This window comes from Labeo rohita, chromosome 20 (genome assembly GCF_022985175.1).
Source record: "Labeo rohita strain BAU-BD-2019 chromosome 20, IGBB_LRoh.1.0, whole genome shotgun sequence".
In the NCBI taxonomy this organism is placed as follows: Eukaryota; Metazoa; Chordata; class Actinopteri; order Cypriniformes; family Cyprinidae; genus Labeo; species Labeo rohita.
In genome coordinates, this window is record NC_066888.1 from 998,237 (window position 1) to 1,017,923 (window position 19,687).

Below are 19,687 nucleotides of genomic sequence, written 5' to 3' on the forward strand. Positions count from 1 at the left end.
TTTCATTTTAATAAAACTATATTTCTGTTCATCACTATAGAAGTTAACTAACTATAATGACTTCCGCTTCTGGGAATGTTAGAAATGTGAAAGGCTCCATAACCCTTAGTGTAATCACCAGGGTTATCATGAGGGAAACTGGCAAACGGAAAAATGTTCCGTCCTGTGAGTTTTAGCATCTGCTAATAACTATGGTATTTTGTTGTTTTCGTAAAGCCATTAGTAGGCCCAGATGGAATCCACAGACTATTTTTGCAATTTCTGCAGTGGTTTTGGTGTTAGATTTGAAGAAATCTGTGGAATGGATTTAAACATGAGTACAGGCAGCTGAAAGCATCGTCAAATTAACCATCATATTTTATAAACCAAAGATTTTCTTAGCAATAGCGGTTAGTTGTAACCGGTCATGGTCATTAGTGAAGTGAAGGTCAAGGTCAGGATCTGTAAGACCAACATGCCAGGAATCAAAGATGAGGAGCAGAAGTTTATAATCTACCTTAATGTACCAGCACTGTGTATTAACCTCCAAAACCAAACCAAACCAAAACAACAAACATATCTAACATTGCTGTCTACTGTACCTCTTATTTAAAGTCTGCATGAAATCTAAATTCACCTGCACATTACTAGTCTAGTGGTGAACAATTAATAAAAATAATAAAAAAAATCAAGCCCTGTCCACTATTCAAAATCCTGTTCCTATAGAAATACATCACAATACTGAAGTAAAGGCAACTGCAACTTCTAGTTCACAGAGACTTTTGAACACTTATTTTATATTCCACAAGCAGAAAACCAATGCAACTTTACATTCTGATATTTACAGCAATGACAACAGCACTTGGCATGAATCTCAGTGAGGACGTAGAGCCCCAGACGAGTGCACACAGATGGACGTCTGGGAATGATGCAGTGATCCAACAACCTGACTCACATGAAAACTTTGAGCATTGACATTTATCGGCCAACGTCATCAGGATGTGATGAGCACTTCATGATGTTAAAAAGTTAGTTTTGTGAAGAAACTCACAATTGCATTTGTCTACAGACATAATTTACAGCATTTAAGAAGAAACCTACATCAGAAGGTTTTATGATAATGAGAAACACAAACTAAACTCTAGACTGGTAGTGTGTGTCAGAACAAAACTTGGCACTCACCAGAGGATGAACAGATTTCCAGAAGAGAATATGGTCATAATCCACCCGCATTTGGCGTGATTTATGGAAAAAAAGGAGAAAAGAGTGTTTTAGGACAGGCTTACTCATATTTGCTGTACATTCATGACCTTGAAGAGAGCGAGCGCAGCAGCAGGAGCACATGAGCAGAACGCGTGTACCTGTGTGCCGACGACCTCCCGCAGCCGGTCCAGCTGAGATGACTCTGATGACCTGGAAGAAATCGATTATCCTGATATACCTCTGCCTGACACAGCCTGGAAGCTCTTCTTGCGCATTTAAAATTTCTCCTTCCGCCAGTGAGTGCTGACGTCCCTGCAGAAATCCCAGAGCATGACTGTACAGATTTCAGAAGGGATTACAGCTACAGCATTATCACAGTCCACCACCTGGCACACAGATATCGAGCAAAATAAGGCTCCTGAGTCTGACGGCTGAACGTGGAAACGCACTCCCGTTGTCACTCTGATGCTCACCGCACATCAAGTAGCGGTTCAGAGCAAACTGGGCTAATACCTGCAGGTTATAAATAGCGTGTTGTTGACCTGACAGCTGACCAATGCCAGTGGACAGGGTTAACGCTGAAGGGGATTTGTGATGGAGAGAGGATACAGTGACTCTGATGCTTTCAAAGCCTCTTGATGCTAAGTTTGGCCATAGTCACACACACAGACACACACACAAACACATGCACCTTTAGCCATTACGCCACTGACACGCGGAGAACAATGATTATTCATATTACACCATTATTTAAATTTTAAAAAATAATTATTTCTATTAATATTAGGGCATACAGTATGAGGTAATATTTAAATCTGTGTGTGTAATAAACCAGGTTTTTATAGTTAACCAAAATGAAAACCATTAAAAAAGAATTTTCGTTACTTAATATGATATAATAATAGTAATGCTGCCAAGGTAACATTTTAATTTAGTTACTCAATAAAATAACTACAACTAAAACTAAAAGTACATTTATAAAAAACTATACATAGTTAAAAAAATGAAAAATATGCAACAAAATTAATAAAATTGTTAATAAAAACTATAATAGCACATCAGTTATACTAAAATAATGAAATATATTATGCTTTAACTAGAATTAAAATTCAAATGTAAAAATAAAACATACATATTAATAAAAACTATAATAGTATCTCAGTGATGCTAAAATAACACTCATAGATATTACTATATATTTTTGTATCGTTATATAAATTTACATATAGTAGCTTTTATAGTTTTGTAGCACAGTATTTTAATTCATATTCCTTCATTGTAAATGATTGTTTTGTATTAGTATTACGCATTATATATTAATATTAGGGCATGCATACATTTTTATGTAGTAATATTTCAATATATATGTATGTTAGTGTGTAATAAACTGGGTTATTATAGTTCACTAAAAAATGAAAACCATTAAGAAAACATTTTTGTTACTTAATATGACATATTAATAATTTATATAACATGTTTTATTTCAGCTAGCTGCCAAGGTAACATTTTAATTAAGTTTAACTCAATAAAATGACTAAAACTAAAACTAAAAGTACATTTATAAAAAGAAAATAGTTAAAAATATGTACTAAAATGAATAAAATATTAACAAAAAATATAATAGTATCTTAATAATACTAAAATAACAGTGATTTATATTACTATATATTTAAAATATATGACAAAAATATAAAAAAAAATAAATTAACACTTTAAAATGAAAATGAAAATTGAAAAAAAAATACATATTAATAAAAACTATAACAGTACCTCAATGATACTAAAACAAAACTCTATTTATTACTTTATATTTTTGTATTATATACATTTACTTACAGTAGCTTTTAGAGTTTTGTAGCACTATATTTTAATTCATATTCCTTCACTGTAAGTGATTGTATAGTATTAGTATTACATATTATTTATATTAATATTAGGGCATACATACATTGTGTAATATGTAACATGTGGTAATATGTAAATGTGTGTGTGTGTGATAAACTGGGTTATTATAGTTAAATAAAATGAAAACCATTACAAAACATTTTTGTTACTTGAAATAAAAATGTGGCTTTTATTTTAGCCAAGGCAAAAAAAAATTCATTTTAATTTAGTTTAACTTGAGCACCAAAAAGGACAAATAAAGGAAATATCAGTATGGAGAAACTTAAATTAACCTGTTCAACACACAAAGTTACTGCATGAGTTTAGAAGACTTGAAAAATGATGGAAATGAGCTAATCATTCCAAAAACAAACAAACAAAAAAAAACAAAAACAAAAATAAAAGTACACAGAATTGTAATGAGGGTAAGAATGACATTTTGAAAGAGATCAGAAGAGTAAGTCATCATGTTTCAGTAAGCTTCCTGCTTATTTCCACACAACTATTAACATGATGCGCAGTGAAGGCATTATAAAAGCCATACAATATGCGGTTAGCATGTTTGACGAGAGTCACATGACGATCATGTCATTCTTTAAATATTTGTTCAACACAGCTCTGACAAAATGCCATCTGTAGAACCAGAGAATTGTAATTACTCTGTTTGTGGGAAGTAAAAAAAAGGTTTTCTTGCATTGTTATACAGTAAGCAGTACATTGATGAGAGAGAATGGTGTGTAACTGAAGCCCTGACTCTGTTAAACAGGCCCCCCGGCGCTTAGGATTGACTCACCTCAAACTCCAGGCGACAGGCCGAAAGTTCTCAGGTAAACATCAGGGAATAAAGCGTCGGTATCACCTGGACGAAGGGGTCGGAGAACCGGTCCTTCCTTTACACCTGTTTGCTGTCGCGCCAGTGAACTTGGCCCGGATAGTCGTGCTCGCCTTCCGCGGCCTGAAACCCAAGCAGCGGTCTAATGTTACACAATACAAACGAGGGTGTGAGAGAGAAGCAGAACACAGCCAATAACAGAGACGTGCTGCTGCCGCTCTACAACACCGCAAACAATACCTGCGCTATCAGAATATGTGTGCAAATGTATACAGCGTGCGTTTCTTCCCACAGCATTTGTGAAAGTGAAAAGAATCACTCAGTGGGTTCAAGGTCAGAGCAAACAAAGACCAAATCACTGAGGCTTTCACAGCGTCCAGAAAGCATTGAACACTGAATGAATATGCAGAGGAGCTTCTCAACAAGAGATTTCAGCTTTGTCTTTTTCTGCTTGTTCTGTTTTGTTGTTCCCCAAATGCAAATGTAGCACATGCACATGTATTAAATGTCCATATATGAAATGTTTTGTCATGATGTAAAAACATATGAAACCTATTTTAATATTGGAACAATTTCATATATTAACATTCCCTAGTAAAAAAGTAATAGATTTAAAATGCATTTGTTTTATACTTACAGTTCAAGTCTATTCATATATTTTTAATATATTTACTGACATATCACTCGAGACTTACTGACATAATAATTATAATTAAACTTTTCTGGAGTACTACTTGTGCACAATGCACATTTCTTAATATTAAGCCTATGATGACTTTATGATCTTTAAATAATAGCAATCTTTAAATGCAAAATATTTACTATAATATTTATATTAAAAAATGTATATAATAAAAAATACAATGCGAAATAAGTGTAGTATACTTGCAATAGTTCCACAATCAAATATACTTAAGATTTCAGATGCAAAAGCCTCTAAATCCATCTGATGTTTTTCCTAAAAATGAGCATTTCTTTCTGGCTACACTGTATAGGTTTCTATGTAAGTACTAGTACTTCTGATTGGATATATATATATATATTTTAGCACTACTTCCGGACAATTAAAGTGCATTAAGTACTAGTTTAGTATACTAAAAGTACAAGGTATTTTTATCAAGTACATAGTATGTAAATATATTTGTAGTATGCATAGCATAAAATAAATGTATTTTAAAAACATTTTAGTATGTTTATTTTTCACTAGAGTTTGTAGCCCATACAAATATGTTTATGTATGTGCAATACATTTTTTGGACATATATGTCATGTATATACTTGTACATATAGTAAATATAAATATAGGTAAATATAAAGTAAATATAAGTAAATATAAACATTTATTTACTACAAAAATCTGCAACACAATCACTATATAGCTAATAATATGTACACACACAAATCTTACTATGGGTATTTTTTATGTTATAAACAAATATCTTCATTTACCCAGAGAATGTACATATGTGAAATTTATATATGGCCTTATAGTTAACTTAAATGGCAATGTCACTCTTGATATAGGGGAATGTATGTCATATACGGGCCTGTTTGACTCTTTGAACTGCTGGTTAATTATTGGAGAATAACAAGAATATTTCATAGCATGTTAATCATTAGATTGTGAGGCAAATCTTTTCCGTTTCTGTCATGTTTTAACAAGGCTGACGGTATTGACTGAATTATGTTTGGAAATAAAGGCCTCAGTGTGGCTGAAGGAAGCGCTGCATACAAAGAACAAAAAAATCAATTCAGGACACAAAGATACAGCTTCTACCATGACAAAGGCTGAGCTCATGAATATTCATTTGGTCTCGCTGATGTTGCCTATTAATCTGCCTGGACTGTTCAATCCGTATCCTAATTAATATTCATATAAATCAAAGCTTTTACAGTAATAGGATTTATAATTATGACTTACACTTACCAGCATTTCAGATAGTCCTGCTAGGTAAACAACAAATTATGTCATTAATATTCATGAGCCAGACCTCCATCATCGGACGAATGAATTACATTTTGCTTAAAGAAAGTTGCTATTTTTAAGATCACAGAGAGTTTTGCATGTGTTTTCACAACTTTTGATGCACAAAGTCCAATATGCAGAATATGCAGAAGTCCAAATTAGATATGAGATGAAAGGGAAGAGTTTCAGTGAACCTAAATTTTGCTGTTTCTCACAGAAAGCATCACAAAAGCATTGATCTTAGAACTTCAGAAGACTTTCAATATACCATTGTGTGCAACTCATTATGTTATCACATTTATAGTCACTTCTGCATCTTGACAGCCCTTCCATTATATGAAAAATAACATTTTGATAAATACACTATGTGTTCAGTAGCACGGGTATATTTGTAGCAATAGCCAAAAATACATTGCATGGGTCAAAATGATTGATTTTTCTTTTATGCCAAAAATAATTAGGATATTACGTAAAGATCATGTTTCATAAAGATAGCGTGTACATTTCCTACTGTAAATATATCAGAAAGTAATACGCATTGCTACAAACTTCATTTGGACAACTTTTAAGGCGATTTTCTCAATATTTGATATGCTCAGATTCCAGATTGTCAAATTGTTGTATCTCGACCAAATACTGTCCTATCCAAACAAACTACACATCAGTGGTAATCATATTTATTCAGCTTTCAGATGATTTCAAGAAATTGACCCTTATGACTGGTTTTGTGGTCCAGGGTCACATATATGGACAAAAGTCAAGACATTTTGGACAACGCAATGCTTCCAGCTGTGTAGGAACAGTTTGTGGAAGGCCGTTTTCTCTTACATCCCTGCTGAAAAAAACAATAGACACCATCACAGAAATTCTAATGGTTTCCACTACAAATACCATTACAAACATTACAAACCACCAACTATTAGCCATTAAAACCATTTTAAAAAATGGCTTTCTGTAGTGTTTTGGGCCATATTCCATCAGGATATAGTGTTTTTAACAAGCGACCAACAGAAGGCGAAAAAAATTACCAGTAGAGATCCACAGGGATCATTACAGTTTCCATTAAAACCAATACAATTCCCATTACAACCCCTAAAAGCATTACCATTACTACATTCTGCGATGGTTTCTATTGCTTTTTCAGCAGGGACCAAGATTTGACCGCAACCCCATCCAACACCTCTGAGATGATGAACCTGAATGGAGATTGTGAGCCAGGCCATCTACTCCAACATCACTGTCTGACCTCACAAATACTCTGCTGGTGAATGGGCAAAATGTCTCACAGAAACACTCAAAAATCACGCGTATTTATAATGCACTATTATTAAAGTCCCTGTTGGTCAGGTTTCTTTAGTGCATATAGTGTCTCTAGCTTCTGTGTTCCACTAAAAAATATATCAAGTTTGAATGTACACGAGAGTGCATGAATTACGACAGAATGTCAGTTATGTGTAAAGTATTGCTTTCACATGACCGTTGTTTTTCGAAGCGCTTTCTCATGGAGCACCGCGTGTCCCCTCTGACTACCCGTAACATGTGTGTGGTGTTGTGTTGTTGAGGCTGCGGTAAACACTGTAAGCTCTGTTTTTAACATGAAAGCTGATCCTGCAGCGCAGTAAGTGCAGAAATACGCCCGACGAATGGAAACTGCGCCACCTTAATGGCGGGACTGTAAGATCAAGTGCTCATTTACACTCTTCACAAACGCATACTGCGATTAAATCGCATTCAACATTAACAAACTTACATCTCACAGTGCAGCTGTCACAGGAGCAATCAGACATATGTGCTACTGAGACCGGACATGATCAGCCGACACTTTCTGTTCGCCAGAGCACTAACGCGTTTGACTCGGGTGTTTAATGCAGACATTCACTCAGAAGTGATTAAGTCTCGTCGGGTGAAGCTGCGTGTCGGATCTCAGTCATATGAGACACACAGACTGAGCTGTGTGAGTGTGCAGCATGCGACAGTGTGTGCTGAAGATCACTCAGACATCATGGAGGAGATCAACAATAACTCTGTGTCCACACAACAAGAACAGAGCACTACACAACAGAAGAGCACTACCAAGGGTGAGACATGCACACTACTGTCCATGTGCTCAGGGCTTGACCTTAAGCGTTGACTAAATCAACAGCTGCAAAATAATTTGATTTAAGGCCTCGTTTTATAAAACTATCTGACTTAACACACAGTGGTGCCAAATAGTATTTTTCCACTATAGATAGGTTTTCTTCAGTTTTCTTCATTTTTAAAGACTCAGCCTGATAAATCAACTGTTTTGGTGATTGTTAATGGAGGTACACTACCAGTCAAAGTTTTTGTTGTTGTGTGTTGTTGTTTTAAAGAAGTATTTCTGCTCACCAAGCCGAAGATCCTATTTGATCCAAAATACAGCAAAGGCAGTAATATATTTTGAAATATTTTTTACTATTTAAAATAACTGTTTTCTATTTGAATATATATTTAAATGTAATTTATTTCTGTGATCAAAGCTGAATTTTCAGCATCATTACTCCAGTCTTTAGTGTCACATGATCCTTCAGAAACATTTTTTTATTATTATTATTGTTATTATCAATATTTAGGTGAGTACAATTTTTTTTTCAGGATTCTTTGATGAATAGAAAGATCAGCATTTATCTGAAATAAACATTATAAACATTATTGTAACATTACACATATGCCGTTCAAAAGCTTGGAGTCAGTATATTTTATTTTATTTTTATTTATTTATTTAGGGTTATAGAAATGAGTACTTTTATTTAAAGCAAGGATGCTTTAAATTGATCAGAAGTGATGCTAAAGACATTTTTAATATTTCAAAAGATGTCTATTTCAGGTAAATGCTGTTCTTCTGAATTTTTTTTTTAACAAAGAAACCTGAAAAAAACAGCTCAGCTGTTTTCAACATAATAGTAATAATAATAAAAATAATAATAATAATAATAATGTGTTTTGAGCATTACATCAGAATATTATAATAATCTCTGAAGGATCATGTGGCTGGAGTAATGATGCTAAAAATTCATAATTGAAATTGCAGGAATAAATTACATTTTAAAATATATTAAAGTAGTAATCAGTTCTTTGAAATAGTAAAAATATTTCCAAATTGTACTGTTTTTTTCTGTGCTCTGGATGAAATAAATGCAGGTTCAGTGAGTAGAAAAGACTTCTGTAAAAAACATGAAAACATTTTGACTGGTAGTGTAGTCAGGTTCTGACTGGTAGTCAGGTTCACTAAACACAAACAGACTGGTTGTAGGTACTAACTGTGTCCTGGACTGGAGGAAAATCAACCATAATTGCAACAATATTATCATGGGTAGTAATGGAGCAAAAACAATAGACTTCGAAAGCTGTGTGTCCAGTCAAACGCTTCAGTATTTTGCCACACAGTCATTCTGTCAATGTGAAAATGTTGGGTTTCTTCATAAACTATGCTTACAAGCCACATTAAATATGGGAGCAGCTGCATTCTGGAAAAGTGCGTTTTGTGCCTTGAATGCAAAATGAATCCATCTCAGTTCAACAGGTATTTGAAAATCAAACCTGCAATAATCATTATGCATCATCAGGCCTGTGCAGTATTTCAGTGCTACAGTATCTGAAGTGTTTGGTTTGGGTTTGATGTCCAATGCAAACCTGCAGTAACTGGTTATCTGTAGGCAGCATGCAAACATCTATGAGTCTGAAGGTCATTTATCACAATGCAGCAGCAGTGTTACTCTTGTGTCTTTATTTGCTCTCTTTCTTTTCTTCGTAGCAGTCAAGAAGGTCAAAAAACCAAAGAAGGAGCTAAAGAAAGTGTCGGGCAAGAAGAAGAAGCAGAAGGAGGCAGAATGCGCCTGCGACCTGATGGCCGAGCTTCCCTTCGCAAACACAGAGGTCTGGAAGGAGTTGGGCTGTGAGTCAACGCTTCCTTTCTAGAACAACAGCAGAGCCCACTTACCTTTTAAAGCGGCGGTGTGATGCGGCTCCTGTAGGCTTGTCTCATCTTCCGGGTGGAGGAATCATTGTATGAAGCGCTGTGTGCGTGGCAGACAGTGAGAGAGCGCCGCTGAACTGAGGGACGATGTTCGGTTGCCAAGCGATACGTGGATCGTCCTAGTACCGCAGCTGCTCTTGCATTCAAATTTCCCAGCTGGCTACATGCTATGAATAAAACATTTGTTGGGCGCTTTCGCGTTTCTTCTGTGCGCCGCCTCCCCGGAAGAGTTCAGAAATGCTTCTTCATGTTTGTCAATGTTTGCTTCTCAGTGGCGCTTCTCATTCTTAGATTTACAGCCTGGCTAGTGAACATGCTCCTGTTTCTAATGCAAATATTTTCAGTACAAATGATAATGTCAGCATCAGAGTTCCAGTGAACAGCTGAACAGCAGCATGAGTGTGAGTGAACTGAACAAATTTGCAACTGCAAATTTGACATGTTTCCCCTAGTAAAAAAATAATGAATTTAAAATGCATTTAAAATGCAAGTCCATAAACATATTTACTTCCTGATATAAAAGTTGTAATTAAACTTTAGTTGGAGTAATACTTGTGCACAATGCACATTTCTTAATATTAAGCCTAAATAAAATAAAATTGCAAAGTATTTAAAGTGTATCTAAAGTATGCTTGCAATAGTTCCACTTTAGTGCATTGAAATATACTTTAGTATGTCTTTAGTTAGACTACTTCCACACAGTTAAAGTGCTTTAAGTACAAAATTAGTTGTTTCAATTTAGCAGACTTTAAATATACCAGTTTACTATACTAGAAGTACAATTGCAGGGTACTTTTATTAAGTACATAATATGTAAATGTATTTGTAGTATATTTAGTTTGAAAGAACAGTGTTTTAAATACATTTTAGTATATTTATTTTTTGACAAATTCTCAAGTTTGAAGTTTTTTCTTCTTTTGGAAAGTCACAGACACGTTGTGGATTTTTCTTTAGTTACTGGAGCAAAATGTAACGCGAAAATGATGTTTGCTGTAGTTTCTGTTCACTACTGTAGAAGTTTAGCAGCTGTGACGAGTTACTGAACATGTGACAAGGGTCCGTTGGATTAGTCGCCTAGAAATACTGTGCAATAATGTTTTGTTTTTATACATTTTTTCGTTTTACATTTACAAAAGTCCTAAAACTGTTTATTTGCAGTGTAAATGTGATGAAATGTTTGATTTTCGGTGAGCTTTCTGTCTTTGGACGCTGCTTCATTACTCTGATGGCTGAATGTGTGTTTGTGTGTTTCAGTCTCCAGCGCAGAATCGAGCGTGAAGAAGAAGCGTAAGCGAGGAGACAGCGGTCGAGTGGAGAGTGAAGAAGATGATGATAAAAAGAAGAAGAAGAAGGAGGCGGCTCGCCCAAACTACTTTGTCTCTGTGCCTATCACAAACCCAGAGGTACGAGTCATGATTACAGCAGTGTCTCTCATAGCGGTGTGATACTGACAATAAATAATTGTATATTTTCTGGCCGTTTATAAATACTGATAATTAGACAATAATTAGCTTATTGATTTTGTGCTGGAATTTTGGCTGGTTTAGGCCTGTCTTGGACAGATGACTCTGTCTTTTCATACTTTTCATATTCTGTTTGGTGGTCAGTTTACAGGAGTGACAGAAATGCAAAGCAGTATTTACGCCCTTAAATTACTTTCCCAGGCCATTTTGACCTTTATAGGTCTGTTTTCTCCATCTTTATTAGAGATATGCATTATCTTTTATGCCAAACTCTTACATTTAATCAATAAATTCAGTTGCAATAAGACACGATAGGCTGTTAACAATGACATGAAGTCAATATCAAGAAACTCCTGTTTTGCACTGCAGAAGTGGCACAATAACACATCTGAATTGGCTTTTAGATGTGTTTGCACTGCAATTACAAATGTGTAAACATCGCCATGTGATTAAACAGGATGTTTTAAAAATACATTTTTTAAATATTGAAATAATGATGATGGGCCCTTCAGAATGGAACGCAGTAACTGTCTTTATGAATGAATCATTGAAACATTGATTTGTTCAAAAATACTGATTCATTAGTGAATCACCACTGTGTGTTGCTCAGAGATGCACAGTTGTTCTTTTTAATCATGTCTTTGTGTGGAACTATCTTCATTGGTGAAATAGAGCAAAAACAGACAATATTGGCAATATTGTGTCTAAAATTTAACTCCCTATGTGAACTTTTTAATAGTAACATTTTATTTACATTTTAACATTTTTGCCTCCATATACAGTGCCGCCCACTAACACTGCCATCCTTGGTAAATATGATCAAAGGTGGCTGTGAAAATAAATCAGCATTGTTTGGCCTCAAATCATTTACAAAATATTAACCTTTCATTGAAGTAAAACAATGGAAAGTAGGGGAAAAAATTGCATTATGAATGAAATGTTTTTCTCTAGTTCACACAGTCACAGTTATTGGCATCCAATTATTGCAGCGTCCTTTTCCCTGAGTTTTCTCCTATAAACCTGATGAGTTTGGAGAACACTTGACAAGAGATCAGAGACCGTTCCTTATAATGCCAGCTCCGTGTTGGTGCTTCTTCTCTTAAGTTCACCCCACTCATTTTCTACAGGGTTGAGGTCTGGGAATATATTTTGTACTCAGTGACACATTTTTGTGTTGATTTTGATGTTTGTTTTGGATCATTGTCTTGATGAAAGATCCAAACATGGTGCATTTTAAGATTTCTAATAGAGACAGTCAGGTTTAGACTTTTTATCTGTTGGTATTTGCTAGAATCCATGATGCCATGTATCTGAACAAGACGTCCAGGACCTCCGGCAGAAAAATAGGCCTACAACATTAAAGATCCAGCAGTATATTTAACTGTGGACATGGGGTACTTTTTATCCCCATTTGCTTTTTTTATGTTTCATCTAAGCCAGTCCCATTTAAAGATCCAGTCGTGTCTGACAACTGAATATGCTGGAGTTTGTTTTTGGATGAGCCAGGACTTTTTTTCTTGAAACCCATTTGAACAACATGTGGTGATGTAGGGGTTGTTCGATATATCTCAAAGTCTCCTCCTCACCATCCATTATGACGATATAGACACGTCCTCTTCCAGGAATTATTGTCCTGATGGTGGAAATGGGCGTTTTCAATGCTTTAGCTCTTTTCTTACAGTCACTTTCTATTTTGTGAATCTCAACGATCTTGTTCTGCACCTCAGAATTGTTTTCTTTCGGTTTACTCCTTGTGATGGATGATTAAGGGAATTTGGCCTTTGTGTTCCTCATATTTATAACCCTGTGGAACAGGAAGTCATGGCTGTACAATTTCAGTAACCCTGGTGTGCTGCAAAATGTAAATATGAATGAATATAGTTCAGAATTTCTAGGGGTGCCATTAATGGCAGTGAACATGCATTGGAGGAGAAAAACATTTATTTCATAATGCGAGTTTCCCCCACTTTCAATTGTTTTACTTCAATGAAAGTTTAGACTTTTGTTCAAGATCAAAAGGATAAATGATGCAGATTTATTTTCACAGCTAACTATATTCACACAGTGAAAGCATGGACTCTCAAGTTGTGTTGTTCGTTTGTGAGTGACATACTCATATAGCTTATAATGTGTGCACTGTCAAAAAAACAAAAAACAAAGAAGAACCCAGGTCTTTCAGAGAATAGGTTGTGACAGTGTCATGCCATGGACAGCAGAGATAATACAATCAAAACATGCTTCTTGTCTTCATCACTAACAAAAGAGATGGGAAGTTTTCTCCTGCTTTTCCAAAGCTGATTATGTTTCAATACTCAATTACGTGTCTGTGAGCTGTATCTAAAGTGTGTGTGTGTGTTTCAGATCAAACAGGCGGTGCAGGACGTGCAGAAGCTGGTGCTGGAGAAGGATTCTCGTCTGTCCCGAGCGCTGATACCCGTGGACACTCTACACATCACTCTACTGGTGACTCACCTGAGCACACAGGAGCAGCTCGATCTGTAAGAACACACACACACACACACACACACACACACACACATGTCTGGTTTATTATCTTTGTGGGGACTCTCCATAGGTGCAGTGGTTTGTATACTGTCCACATTGTATTTTCTATCCCCTTACCCTAACCCTACCCCTAAACCTAACCCTTACAGAAAACTTTCTGCATTTTTACTTTCTCAAAAATCTCATTCTGTATGATTTATAAGCTTTTGTGCCCATGGGGACCTCAAGCCAGTCCCCACAATGTCAAAAATTTCAGGTTTTACTATCCTTGTGGGGACATTTGGTCCCCACAATGTAGCAAAAACAAGTACACACACACACACACAGTAAACGCATGTATTTCGCTTTAATGTGATCCACACTAAGATGGTATTTCATACATGCTGTGCGTGCAGCAGGGTTGGAAGTTACCTGTTTTTTTTAATTGATAGGTTATTTCCATTATGCAGTTTTGTGTAAATGCATGTTGTCTGCTCTCACAGTTAAAAGTGTAATTATAAAAATTGCCCTTACAAAGGTAAAAAATCTCCCTGAAATCAGTTCCAAGGGGCAAGTACGCTTTTAAGAAAATACTATTTCATAAGCAGCTCTACAGAAGACAGTAATGACATGTATTCAGCTCAAGTGACGTCAGTATTGATTCAGTTCAGTTCTGTAAAAGAAACAGACAAAAGAAAAAAAAGTATTATTAAACGCAGATCTCCCTAAAAGCACACTTGAACCCCAGTTAAGGCAACTTTAACGCACCAGCTGCTTTGTAAAGCAACAAAACATCTAGTCTTTAAACGCCAAGAGCACATTTAGGGCCCTATGAAAACGCCGACGGAATCACAGAATGCAGCCATAAAAATGGAATGTCAAAGAATTTGTCAAAGTTTGAATGAATTAATCAAAAGTAGGTCATTACACTTAAATCAAACCGAAATATGGACTAGTATCTGTACATATTACGCCGCAAAAATACCATTTAAATGTGAATCCTGCATGTTCTGCGTGTCTGTGTTTTAATGAATGGAGCAGACGAGCGCTTTTGTTCTGAAGCTTGTGTGACGCTCACAGTGATTTCAGCGACTGTCGTCTCACTAAATGAGGACATAAATACAAGAACAATATCTGCTGAGAGTCACTTCATGAGCATTTGACCGTTCCGTTTTAAAAAAACTAGCGTTATATCATATACACACAGAAATGTAAAGGTAGACACGGCAACCCGTCAAAATAAAAGTCCGGTTTAACTTGAAGACATTGTGCCAGATATATATTACTACTACTACTACTACTGCTAAAATAAAACAAACATTATTTTTTAGGGTATAATCACACAACATTTCTTCCATGTTTTAATTTTAATAGTAAATTCCTCTTTGTTTGCCAAAAAAAAAAGATTTAATAATTTTAATAATTTTAATAATTTTCAATAATTAAAAGATAAATGAAATGAATTTTTTTTTTTTGCCTTCATTTGATAACCAGAACATTTTAAATACACAACACAGAATTTCTGAGGGTAAAAAAAACTTTCATAAGGCTATTTTAAGAATAAATCTGAATAAACTAAGCATGCATTCAAATAATTAGACATGATAAACACAGAATTTGATAACAATAAAACATATGGTGAGAAAGAATAAAACATTTCATAGGGCTCTAAACATGTCATTTTTGTTAAACCTTTATTAAATTGATGTGAAATTGTATAAGTTTCATGATTTTAATTAATTAGACATGCTCTTTGATTAACACAATTTAATTTAACAATTTAAAAGGAGTTGAAAAAAAATTAAAACAGGAAAAAACACAATCCAAAATTAAAATGGAAAAAACGGAATTTGGGAAAAAATAAAATTTCATAGGGCCCTACACATTAGATCTGTCAGAGCTGCACGTACATTAATCTCACAAAACAGCAGTGATTGTGACATGCTTTCACTCTGATTGTCTGTAATTAAATGGAAGAGGAAGATTGACAGCAGAAGCGTGCAGGACTCGACTAACAGGATGTTTGGATGTTTGCCGTGTTTCTGTGTGCAGTGCTGTGTCTACACTGTCAGAGCTGGAGTCTCCTCTGAACGCGTTGCTGGAGGGCCGGAGGCTGATCCTGCCCTTCTGTGGAATCGGACACTTTAAACAGGAAGTGGCATTCGTTCAGATCACAGAAGGAGAGCATCTGTCCAAACTCACGCTCATGGCAGGTACATCTTTCCTCATCTGCTCATCAGTACACTGTGTTTGTGCTTCAGATGCGCCAGTCTGCCATTGGTCACGGCTTGCTTAAAAGTTATGTCATTTATAGCTAATTGTTTATGCAGTATTTTCCAACAATAAAAGTCTTTACTAACACTTTTTACCAATTTAACACTTCCTTACTAAACAAAAGTGTTCATTTCTTTCAAAAAAAAAAAAAGTACTGCCCCTAAACTTTTGAACAGTAGTATATATGGTTAGAAATGGTTTTGAATAAATGCTGTTCTTTTTAACTTTTTATTTATCAAAGAATCCTGAAAAAAGGATCAGAGGCATTTCAACTTTTCAACAAAAAAATTCTGCATTGATAAAAATAAGCATATTGGAATGATTTCTGATGGATCATGTGACACTGAAGACTGGAGTAATGGTTATTATGGTTCAAGAGAGAGAATCACATATTTGAAGGCCTAAACATGCTTCAAACTCATGAAACTTTGCACACATGCCAAAAGTGGTGAAAATGTACATCTGATATGGGTTTCATGTGGAGTGAATTTTGTGCAAATATTCATCAAACAAACCCAGCGTTTTGCAAATAAACACAATCTGCTTTGCAAAGAAAAACAACGCAAAAAATCAAACAAACGCGAAGTGATTTGCAAATACAAAACACTATCTGCGAGAAAATGCAGTGGTATGGAGAAATATATGTATTGTGTGTTACAACTGTGAGACTCATTTGCCTTTTTATGAGGAAATTTGGCTTGCTTTTCTCACAAATGTGTGCAGGCAGATTTTCTCACAAATGCAACTGAGCAACTTCCTTTTCGGTCCATTTACACTAGTCTCCTGAGACCTGAACCACCCATTTACCTTTTCAGGGAATACAGAAGACCAACATGAGTGGGGAACAGGTGAGTTTCTGTCTTACTATGTCTGTAATTAACCATTTAGATGTTTTCACAAAGCGACCCTATACTACAATGTCAGTGAAATTCGCAATAAGTGCTGTAAAGTTGTTAACATGATTGATTAGGTCAAAAATCAGATCAGAAGACATGGTTGAACATTTAACTAGGCAGTCTTTCCCTATAAAAACTGATCCATTCTCCGTACTTCTTATCCTCTGTTGGATCGCGGGATATAGAATATATATATATGTTGATACAATTGTTCAACATTTAAAACGGCGCAGGTGTATAATAACAATATATCATGAATTGATTTATTTAAAAAGTAGACATTTCAAGCACACTGTTTGTTTTCTTTATTTTACAAAAGCACATTGTTTTGTTGTTATTATGACTATATACAAATAAAAGTAGACCCATTGCAGTTTCTAGCGATGCCATGCTCGTATCTGTATTTTTAGTTCTTTTCGTGGTCATCAAGAACAAACCGCGTGACAAACCGTGCTGGCGTGGTCTTCAACCCTGGTTTTCAACGTACTATTATATCAGCGTGAACTTGATCCTTCTCCCCAATTCACAGGACAAGAGTGACTCCAGAACAGAAATATTCATCATTTTGCTTAGTTAAAAAATACATAATTATTTTAGAAACATATGATTGCACAGTGTTACAACGTTTAAAACGTTTGAGATATTGTACTAAATAATGTGATTTGTTTTCAGTTTTTTATTAATAACTAATTACCTCTTGAGTAATATTACCATATCTGATGCTAAATTAAATTGTCTAAGCTTTTATTTTTGGTACACAATGTTGTTGCTCTCCACAATACATTTGCATTTTAGTAATACATGTTAATCATGTTAACAACTTTACTGCACTTATTGTGAATTTCACTGACATTGTAGTATAGGGTCGCTTTGTGAAAACATCTGAATGGTTAATTATAGACATAGTAAGACAGAAACTCACCTGTTCCCCACTCATGTTGGTTTGCTGTATTCCCTGAAAAGGTAAATGGGTGTTTCGGGTCTCAGGAGACTAGTGTAAATGGACCGACAGCGCCATCTGCTGTTTTTGGAAAAGGAAGTTGCTCAATTGCATTTGTGAGAAAATCTGCAGGCATTTGTGAGAAAATCAAGCCAAGTTTCCTCATAAAAAGGCAAAGAAGTCTCACAGTTACCACTGCATTTTCTCTCAGATAGAGTTTTGTATTTGCAAATTACTTTGCGTTTGGAAGTCTTGATTTTTCTTGTGCCGTTTTTGCCATTTTCAGGCGTTGTATTTAAACAAACTCCTCCTAATGATTTAAACAGAACAACACCAAATTTGGTCAGTCTAATCTAAAGCCCTTTGTGACGTTAAATTGCGAAGATCTTGAGTTTACGTTGAACGGCGTGTCTGTGACGGCCTGTCAAACTGCAACGTTTCGCCATGAAACAGGAAGTTGTTAGAATTCAGGCATACAATGTCCGATCTTCACCAAAATTCACGTTTTATAAGAGTCCTGTCCTGAACACATGTGCATGACCATATTCAGTTATAATCATAGCACCACCTGTTGGCAACAGGATATGTCATGTTTTGCTCTAAATCAAACATGCCATGTTTAGTCTGTGCCAAACTTCATACGTTTGATTAAAGTTCTGGCCTGAACACATCTACATGCCAATTTCCTGTTATAGTCATAGCACCACCAGCTGGCCGCAGGAAGGTTGGCACATATAAATGACTTTGACATATTCCTCCTATATTTACCACTTTAAATGCATATTGCTCACCATTTACTGTTTTCCTAAAGCCACCGGGTGGTGGTGAGCCCGGGTGTGAGGGCCCTTTCAACACTGCTTGCAGCTTTACTTTAAAAGATTGCCATTTGCCGAATTAGTTATGTTAGTGTACTGTTAGTTTGATCTTTGCAGGAAAAACAATTCACCACATTTCAACCCAAATACATAATTTATACAATGCAACAGTGCATCCCATTGAAAATCCCATTGAAACGTGTTGATGGTTTAGATGCAGACAGATCCTGAGCGCTTAGGCTGCTAATGTCATCACCGCTAACAGTCTCTCTCGCTCTCTCTGTATTGATTATGTTCTTGTCTTACATTGAGGACAGTGGAGTAGTCTCGGGCCTGGCCACAGAGGCTGTAAATAGACTGTCCCAGGATGCATCTGTCTCTCTGAGGCTGAGTGTGTTGTTTCTCTCCACCCAGAAAGCGTCAAGAAGGCGTTTGAGGAGCGGGGCATCGCGTCTGGAGATGACAAAGCATTTAAACCTCATCTGACGTTTCTCAAACTCTCACGAGCACCTAAACTACGCAAGCAGGTAAGAAGGACTCTGTGTGCATGTGTGTGTGTGTGTGTGTGTGTGTGTGTGTGTGTGGTGGTTTTGTTTTTATATATTTTTATGGTATATGTATTTTTATGGTGGGGACCTAAACCTGAATACACACAGACTCATGGATACTTGTCACCTAAACTGAGGTCCCCATGGGGAAACAAGCTTATAAATCATACAGAATAAGTTTTTTTGGAGAATGTAAAAATGCAGAAAGTTTTCTGTAAGGGTTAGGTTTAGGGTTAGGGGTAGGGTAAGGGGACAGAAAATACAGTGTGGACAGTATAAAAACCATTGTGCCTATGTGTGTCTGTGTGTGTGTGATGAAGGAGGAGGAGGATGTGTTTGATTATCATATCATAAGCAAATACAGCAGAGTCTCTGTCAGTTGCATTATAGTTGCAAGTTTAAGTTT

General features: G+C 35.7%; 1 protein-coding gene and 1 long non-coding RNA gene across 5 annotated transcripts in view; one reads left to right on the plus strand and one right to left on the minus strand.

Annotated features, from left to right (window-relative positions):
• Nucleotides 1–1,348: 1,348 nt before the first annotated feature.
• On the minus strand, nt 1,349–9,995 carry LOC127183164 (uncharacterized). Its single transcript, XR_007830001.1, has 3 exons — nt 9,826–9,995; nt 3,860–4,021; nt 1,349–1,494 (listed from the first exon to the last, which is right to left on the minus strand). It is a non-coding gene; the product is annotated as an uncharacterized LOC127183164 (long non-coding RNA).
• LOC127183163 (A-kinase anchor protein 7) overlaps nt 7,391–19,687 on the plus strand; it is a 44,729-nt gene continuing 32,432 nt past the window's right edge. For 2 of the 4 annotated variants that reach the window (XM_051139027.1, XM_051139026.1), the window contains exons 1-6: nt 7,395–7,942; nt 9,640–9,780; nt 11,116–11,264; nt 13,686–13,822; nt 15,861–16,021; nt 19,148–19,260. In XM_051139027.1, coding sequence (XP_050994984.1) covers nt 7,672–7,942; nt 9,640–9,780; nt 11,116–11,264; nt 13,686–13,822; nt 15,861–16,021; nt 19,148–19,260 — 972 coding nt within the window. In that variant the 5' untranslated portion in view covers nt 7,395–7,671. Of the gene's footprint in view, nt 7,943–9,639; nt 9,781–11,115; nt 11,265–13,685; nt 13,823–15,860; nt 16,022–19,147; nt 19,261–19,687 lie in introns of all 4 variants that reach the window. The other 2 variants (XM_051139025.1, XM_051139024.1) reach the window with 2 other exon arrangements.